The 9,069-nt window shown below is 46.0% G+C and overlaps 1 protein-coding gene across 1 annotated transcript in view; it reads right to left on the bottom strand.

Moving 5' to 3' along the window:
- The window catches only part of LOC139650037 (far upstream element-binding protein 3-like), a gene marked incomplete at its 3' end in the record, with an annotated part of 10,498 nt that extends 1,646 nt beyond the window's left edge, over positions 1 to 8,852 (bottom strand). Inside the window, exon 1 of the mRNA XM_071526568.1 lies at positions 8,185 to 8,852. Coding sequence (XP_071382669.1) covers positions 8,185 to 8,277 — 93 coding nt within the window. The remainder of the gene's footprint in view (positions 1 to 8,184) is intronic.
- Positions 8,853 to 9,069: the final 217 nt, after the last annotated feature.

Here is a 9,069-nt window from a genome sequence, read left to right as displayed (position 1 = left end):
CACAGATTTTAGTGTAACACTCTGACATCATCACATCTCATTCCTGGATATTAGAACCAGAAATCACAGAATGGACCGTCTGTCTACTTTCTAGGGCTGGACCCGAATATTCGACTATTCGGATATTCCTTCGTTGGGTAGGTGTTCGGTTTTCAATTTTGGGATTCGGATATTCGTTTTTTTAAATGTAATTCTATATATAATGATCGCTGCTTGGGTGTCTATATAGTGACGTCACACTTCCACTCTTGCGGAGTCAGAGTTTACTTTTGTAAGGGGAAGTCTCTTGTCTGAGCCCTTGTCTCTAACTTTATGTTATACTGTAAAACTTCAATTATACGCCGGGTCCCTTTTACTGGCCTGGTGTGGCTCCACGTTTTGACAAATAAAGGCCGGTCTCCATTAGAAGCCGGTTGCCATTGACGCTGCGAAGCGGGTTTTTTTTTTACTTGCATTGAAACGTCAGTCACATTTGCTGATCACCATCACAGAGAAAAAAGTACGACCTGAAATTCAAGCTGTCAGTTTCAAATTTGCTGAACAAAACTCAGGAGAAGCAGCAGCAAGACATTTCTCTGTTGATCTTTTTTCTGCTTTCATCCTTTCTAAGGTAGCTACCGGTATTTTGATACGGGGCTCTCTCTCTCTCTCTCTCTCTCTATGCAGAAAATAACGTTTAATTTCTCTGATTCACCGGCTTTCTTGCTACCACCGCTCCCTCTCTTCATTCACTTTCTAGCTCGCCTCTCTCTCTCTCGGAATTAAACGCCTGTCCCAAATATAGGCTGGTTGAGTTCAGTGTTTGAAGCAAATAAAAGCCTGTGCTAATAATTGAAGTTTTATGTATGTGAAGTATGTTTTCAGCGCTGTGTTTTTGTGAAGAGGAACTGTTTGTCAGGTGAACTGTTACCCGTGTGTGGAAAGCCCCCCCCCCCCCCGGCTGAAGCTTCGAATATTCACTGTTGATTACAACCGAAGCTCCGAAGCCCAAAAACTGGTATTCGGGACAGCCCTACTACTTTCTACACAGAAACTTAGAAAACCAACAGCAAATTATGCAACAAAAATAGGCTTCTGGGCGCCGACAAACTTAACACCAACAGCCAATCACAGACAGGACAGAGCGAACACAGGCTGAGTGGAGATCAATAAATCTAAGTAAAGAAGAACGGAGAAGGAAAGCAACAGCGACCATGAAGTAACGTTAGCTTCACAGGAGCTCTGTCATGTTTGAAACCCACAGAGCAACACTGAACATGTCGCTGCGTCGGTCCACCGCCGAGGAAACACCCCACAGAGCTCAGACAGGAGCTAGCACTAGCTAGCCTCGGGCCCTTCAACACTAGCCAACCTGTGAGCAACAAACACTTGTGTGAAACGTCCTATGAGAGACAATATATTGCCAATGCCTCTGTGCAAATAGCTAGAGCAGACAGTTGTAAACTAGCTCTGAAACCAGCTAGTTTCGCAGCTAACCGCTAGTTTCAGAGCTACTTTCAGAGCTACTTTCACTGAAACTAGCGGTTGGCTCTGAAACTTGCCGTTAGCTCTGAAACTTGCTGTTAGCTCTGAGACTAGCTCTGAGCTAACCACTAGTTTCAGTGAAAGTAGTTCGTTAGCTCTTAAACTATAGCTGTTTGATCAGAAATCAGCTGTCTGCTGACAGCTAGTTTCACAGCAGACAGCTATTAAACTATAAGCGTTTGATCAGAAATTTGTTAACAGGTAGCTTAATAGCTAACAACTAGTTTAAGAGCCAACAGCTAGTTTAAAAGCTAACAGCTAGTTTAATGGGTAAAAGCTAGTTTAAGAGCTAACAGCTAGTTTAATGGGTAAAAGCTAATTTAAGAGCTAACAGCTAGTTTAATGGGTAAAAGCTAGTTTAAGGGCTAACAACTAGTTTAATGGGTAAAAGCTAGTTTAATTGGTAAAAGGTAGTTTAAGAGCTAACAGCTAGTTTGATGGCCAACAGCAAGTTTAATGGGTAAAAGCTAGTTTAAGAGCTAACAGCTAGTTTAAGAGCCAACAGCTAGTTTAATGAGTAAAAGCTAGTTTAAGAGCTAACAGCTAGTTTAAGAGCCAACAGCTAGTTTAATGGGTAAAAGCTAGTTTAAGAGCTAACAGCTAGTTTAATGGGTAAAAGCTAGTTTAATGGGTAAAAGCTAGTTTCAGAGCCAACAGCTAGTTTAATGGGTAAAAGCTAGTTTCAGAGCCAACAGCTAGTTTAATGGGTAAAAGCTAGTTTAATGGGTAAAAGATAGTTTAAGAGCTAACAGCTAGTTTAATGGGTAAAAGCTAGTTTAAGAGCTAACAGCTAGTTTAAGAGCTAACAGCTAGTTTAAGAGCTAACAGCTAGTTTAAGAGCTAACAGCTAGTTTCAGATCCACATGTTGATTTTTATTTTCTGCTTATTCCCTTCATCAGGTAGATTTCGTTTTCAGCCTGTTAGTTTGTCAGCAGGATTTCTCAAAAAAATACAAACTGATTTCCATGAGATCTGGAATGGTCCTTGAGACAAAGAACAGCTGATTGGATTTTGGTGGTGACCGGATCGGCATTTCCACCACTGGACAATTATCATTATTAATCCATAACTATGAAACTAATAGAGGTAAACACTTGATTCCAGATCCTAAGGGCATGTTTACAGGGTCACATTATATATTAATGTAAATATTAATTTAAATTAAAGCGATAGAAATTATGTGTTTGGGTGTAACAGCAAATGTTCAGTGTTGGAGGTTTTCCTCTGAACTTCTAGTTTATTCTGTCTTCAGTCTTCATTCAGGTGTGATGGAGTCTCTCTGCAGCAGTTCATTTACACATTTGTTTTAATTAACTGCCTCTTTCAGCTGAGCAATATAAAGGAGAATACATTATTGGTCGGCTTGTATTGCCTTGTTGAGGAAATTTGAATGCAAAGCCATGTTGGTCCTGTTAACTGTTTACATTAATAATTTAATATCTTAAACTGTAATGAACTTTCTGGTTTCTTCCAGAGCAAAATACTCTACAACTACAATATACCAGGCAAGACTGGACCAGCAGAATGCAGAATGCACTTCGAGGAAACGTCTTGAAAATCCTTTACTGGCTACACCTGCTGTACCTGCTGTATGTACCTGCTGTACCTGCTACAGGAGCCGTTTAGCTCAAACTTGCGGAGTAAATTGAGTTCACCTGGTAGTCGGGTCGGATCGAGGTCGGATCACGTTCCCACCACAAACGAACCGCTCCAGAGTTCGTTCGGTACCGGACCGAGACCGCCTCATCTAAAGGGTCTCGGTTGTTTTGGTCCGCACCCGAGTGTGATGACTGTGTTCACACCTGACCGAACGAACCGCACCGAGGGGGAAAACCAACCAGAGTCCGATTTAACCGGACTAAAAGCGCAGGCGTGAAAACGCCCTTATATGAACCAATCAGAGGGTTCTTGGAGTTCTTATGGTTCCAAATAGAACCACTGACCAGAGAACCTGAGGAACCTCCTGGCTGCACCAGTCCCACAGCTGAGGCAGCGGGGAACATCCAGTTAGACGAGCTGCAGAGCCTGAACCTGATGACACACTTCACCCCGACCTGCTTCTCCTGCTGCTCCAGTTACTGGTTCCCTACATTACCCAGAATGCCTTTCGACAAGCCACAGAGAAGGTTCCGGTTTTTCCAGTCATCAAAAAGTGTCGTCGCCCTTCACTCAGACCCAGCCTGTCTCTCTGCTGCAGTGCATGCTGGTCTCTCTCCTGCTCCTGTGGTGGAGAAACTGGTCTCTCTCCTCTTCTCTGATGGATCTCTCCCTGTATGATTGTTGAACATCTCTTGGTGCAAAATGGCGGCTCTAGAAAGAAGCCCTCGCTCTTTGATCCTGAGGGACTGACACCAAAACCTGACGTTTACCGCTGAGGTTTTACATCCTGAAACATTTTCTCATGTCAGACTATAAATATCTGGAGGTGTTTCAGGGTTTCTCGTGGACTGAGTCGCCCGTCAGGAGGCCTTCAAGCTGTTTCAGAGTTCTGCAGGTTCTCCAGTCTTTCAGTCGTTCTATTGACTGCAGAGTCAAAGAGTCAACAGCACTAGAACCCATTGACAGCTATTAGCTTTTAGCCTAGCTGACCTCACCTTGGCTGGAGCACATAGCTGCGAAACACCGCAACAATACAACCACACACACACACACACACACACACACACACTCACACACACACACACACACACACTCACACACACACACAGAGCGACGGCAGCGATGTAACCTTGAGCGTCTCAACAACAAAGAGGAAGAGAAAAGAGCAGCAGAAAGGACTGTGGAGGCATTCTGCTTCTCCTCCTCTTATCTCTGATTCCCCCCCCACCCTCCCCCTCCTCCTCCTCCTCCTCCTCCTCCTCTTGACCTGACCAGGAAATCTCTCCTGACTCTGAACAGCATTAGCAGCTCTTCTCAACAGGACAGTAATATTATTATCAGTAGGGGGATTATTGGCATTATCTAAAGACCTGTTGCAGATTTAAGGCTGAAATTAAAACTTAATACATCAGCAGCACTGTGTGACTTTCATTAAAACAAAACATTAATATTATTATTAATAGCAGCAGCACTAGAAGCAGTAGTAGTGTATCTATAGACTTAATAAGGCTAATAATATCATTTAATTATTAACACTGGGGGAATTTGAACATTGCTTAATAACAATAATAATAATAATAGTAATCATAGTAATTATCAACCTGATGAGATCACGGATCTACTAGTCTGACCTGATCAGATCTGTCAAAAACTCCCATGATGCTTCAGTGTTCCCGCCCCCAATCTACTGTCTTAACGAGCGTCGTTAGCTACCATGACAACCAATCAACACAGTCTGCCAGTGACCAAACACTTCCTGCTTCCATTTGCTCAGACTGGTTCTACAGGTTCTCCGGCTGGTTACTGGTTCTACAGGTTCTCCGGCTGGTTACTGGTTCTACAGGTTCTCCGGCTGGTTTCTGGTTCTACAGGTTCTCCGGCTGGTTACTGGTATTAGAAAGAGACTGACTGACCTGTTCAGAGTTCGGAACGTCTCGGTTCTGCTAATGGGAGGAAGTGATGTCAGAGGAGGAACACCAGACAGGAAATGCAAACTCAATTCATAACAGCATGTGGGGAAACTACAGAGCGACCTCTGACCTCTGACCTCTGACCTCCACAACACCGGAAACAAAATGTGAAAAACAGAATTAAAGTGTTGCTGTGCGGCCTGGCAGGCGGAGCAAGGCAGCAGCACTGACAGGTTGAAGGTTCTATTCCCCAAACTGAAGAAGAACTCAACAGGTTCTGCTGCTGGGTCAGTCTGGATCCCAGAGTCACATGAACCCAGGAACTGTTTTCCTGCCAAAACAAAACCTCATGAAGCTGCTGCTGCTTTCTGCTCATTCAGAGGACCTGAAGGAGGCCAGCCGAGACGATCCGGCTCCATTCTGAGCAGCTGACTGGGAGTGAAGCAGGAAACCGGTTCAGCATCACAGATCCGGTCTGCGAGGAACCAGCTTCACCCGCATCAGCTGTCGGGTCGCTCTGGTCTCCGAGTCCGGAACGCGACTCGTCCCTCGGACTCGTTCATGTTCTCGAGCTTCATGGTCGGAGAACCGGAGAACGTTTCCGCACACCGCAGCCTTCTAGGCTAACGTTAGCAATGGAGCTAGCGATAGCCTAGCTAGCGAGCAATCTGCTACTTCAGCTGATTCTGAATGTAAATTCACAGTATTCTGTGACATCAGCACACGGCCATCTTGGTAGGAAAATAACAGCTGATTGTAATAAATTAACAGCTGATTATAATCAAACGACAGCCACAGTGCTCACACATTTCTCTCGTTCTCGGGCGACTCTGTTCAGCCATGTTGGAAGAGCGATGACATCATGTGACATCACCAGGGGCTCGTTCAGTCTGAAAACGGTGCGCAGCGTTTTGCTTCGGTTTCCGGGTTGAACGTCATGTTTCCTCTAAACGCTGTGAAACGCTTTGAGGTTCGTTGTCTCTGGTCTGGTGGGCGTGTCAGAGCTGTTAGCCAATCAGCAGCCACGTGTATATAAACCCCGCCCTATTAAAAAGTCAGTGAACACAATGGATCAACAGAAGTCCTTTACACATGTGTCCACTGCAGCTTCCTGTCTGCAACAACTGAACTAACTAGAAGACATGTTTGTATCTTTTGCTGTATGTAACATTGTGGAGTGACTCTTTCATAAACTTTTCTACTCCACTCTACTCCTCTAAACATATAATGGTAAATATTACAATATCATATCACAACAGTGATCGGCAATAATGATAGGCCTAACACTCATAATAAAATAATTAGCTCATATAGATCCTAACGGAGTCTGAAGGTAAGAAGTGGATTATCCTTCACCTGAAATGTTTGCCTTGTCATCCTGAAATGCAAATGAGTCAAATGTTGGATCACTATAATGAGGAAGCAGTTTCCACAAACCCTTCAGTCCACTGGGATGTTTCTGCTGGTCTGGATGGAGAGAGCAGTGACTGGAACATTGAGTGTGTTTTAGTATTGAACACACATTTAAACCGATTTCATCAGGCTCCCAAAATTCTTCGAAAAGAACGCGAAGAAGAATGTCCTCCTCAGCTGCCGTAGTTTCAGCGCTTGCCTAACACAACATGGTGTTCAGCTCCACCGTTTCCCTTTAAATAAACGCTTGGTACGTTTTGTCGGGGCTGAACGCAGGACAGGTGTTCACTTCCTGGTCAGAAACCCCTTCAACAGCTGACTGCAGGTCAGTTTGAATCTCCTCCAGCTCTGTGTGCAGGAACAGGCTGAGCTGAGGCAGGAGGCGTCATGACGACACAAACAACCACAAATATGAAGAAACATCTGTAAGATCCCCAGAAAATCAGCTGAGATCAGCCTGGAGCTTCTGACTGGACCAGAGCTGGGTGAGGTGGCTGAGATCAATATCACGATCGTAAGTATTTTTTCGATATCGATGAATATCACGATACGGCTCACATCTGCAAAAATCACATTAAATAGTCAAACTAATGTTCCTCTGAGCTGAGCGGTGATGTCCGGTGTGACTCAGACCAAACTCACATTTTCAAATCATGTTCCTTAAAACAGCCGCCGCAAAAAAAGTGAATAGTGATGCTGATAATGTGGAGAATCCTGAAATAAACACAGACAGCTTCCTGTGTTCTGCCGGGTCTGTCAGAGCTGTTAAATAAAATCTGCTCGTTCTCATCGGTTCAGATGGCAGAACCCAGAACCACCACATGGTTCTACTGACAGAACCATGAACCATAACCCATAACCCATAACCCTGACCCAGCAGCACAAAGCGGCTGAACTGATGAGAAGCTGAGCTGAGTTCAGGCTCCACTCTGCCCGGCCAGGTTAACCTGCTCTGCACACACACACACACACACACACACACACACACACACACACACACACACACACACACACTCTGTCCTGACTGCCACCAGGACACATACACACTGCATGTATGAAAGTCAGGCTTACATACAGAGTGAGTATGGATCCAGCAGCAGAGTGCGGGTCTATAGGAGCGGACACACCTCCAGAGCAGACATGGCTCCACCGTGTTGCATAACGCCAGCCTACTTTACCCAACTTACAGTAAACAGCAGCCTATAGGGGGGAGGGGGGGTCCGACTCTCATATTAACTATTGGAAAGCGGACGAGGCTTTTTACACACAATTAAAGGGACTTTCCGCGGCCCGTGCGGCTCGCTCGCGGGTCGTAACCCCGAGGTCGTGGGCTCGAGTCCTCCGGCTCGCGGAGGTTTAGCACCCAACAGGTTGTCTGTCTGAGTGACACGTGTGGCCAAACTTCTGTCCCGCTCCGCCGCGCGCTGGCCGGTCCCAGCCCGCTCCGCCCGGGGTGACAGCCGTCCAAACTCTCCCCAAACTCCCTCCGACACGCTGTCAGCGCGGGCGGAGAGTCCAGAACCAGCAACAAGTCCGACTCCGAACTGCTTTCCGAGCTAGTTAGCATGCTAGTGTGTGTCTGTGTGTGTGTGTGTATGTGTGTGTATGTGTGTTGCTGAGCGCAGAGAACTAGCAGCAGCAGACACGGGCGAATCCGAATAAAAGTGCTTTGGCTCGGTCTAAACGGCCCGGTTCGGCCCGGATCGGGTGTGTGCGGAGCCCCAGCGGACTTGTTACCTGCCGGGCCCTCTGGAAAGCATCGGCCAGGCCGTCTGACTTCAGCCCCGGCTGGCTCATCGAGGCCTGTCCCTGCACCAGCTCCGCCATCATAGCGCCACTAGCTAGCCGTTAGCTGTTAGCTGTTAGCCGGATTAGCCCGCTGCTAGCTGTGCTGTAGCTGCGGACAGAGAGGAGCAGGAAGCGAAGAGGTCTCACTCTGAACCCATTTCCGGGAATCACGAACCCGTCAAGGAAGTGATCTGAATAAATACTTTACCTGTTTTACTGGAAGAGAGTGCGTCACTGCGTCACCGCGTCACCGCGTCACCGTGACTGACAGAGTGAGAAGAGTGACATGAAGTTAAAACACAAAGAAAATATCTTTACTGCAAGAATCTGCTTAAAATTAAAATGAGCATCTGTATTTGTAGTTTTATTTGTATCGTTATTTCACCTCCTGCAACACTTTTCCATTTTTTCTGTATAATTTCTGTGTAATTTTAATATGATGTGTGGCATGTTGTGTTCTGTCCCTCAGTGCCTGTGGTTCTGTGGTTCTGTGGTTCTGTGCAGTGTGTTCAGTAGAACCGACTGTTGAGTTAATGGAGTTCAGATCTTATTCACTGTGAGTTTCCAATATTAAATCTGACTTCAGACCAGCTGCCGGGTGACGCCCACCGCTACAGGCCGGAGGGTTGGGCAGTTTTTCTTTACACTACTGAGTGATTCATCTCGAGAATAGACGATCTTTGCTGCTGCTCAGCTGTTGCCAGCTCGTTGTTCTGTTTCCGCTTCCGCGTTCAGTCACGTGTCGCAGCAGCTCCTCCACACAGCAGCAGGCTGAAGTTTCCATGTTGAGCAGCAGAGGAACTGACTGGCAGTTTGTTATGAATCTGATGATCA

Source organism: Centroberyx affinis, unplaced genomic scaffold (assembly GCF_046629955.1).
Source record: "Centroberyx affinis isolate AG114_WGS23_722 - 3 ecotype Tasmania unplaced genomic scaffold, CSIRO-AGI_Caff_v1 ptg001432l_1, whole genome shotgun sequence".
Lineage (NCBI taxonomy): Eukaryota > Metazoa > Chordata > Actinopteri > Beryciformes > Berycidae > Centroberyx > Centroberyx affinis.
This window is presented reverse-complemented; position numbering and strand designations above follow the sequence as displayed.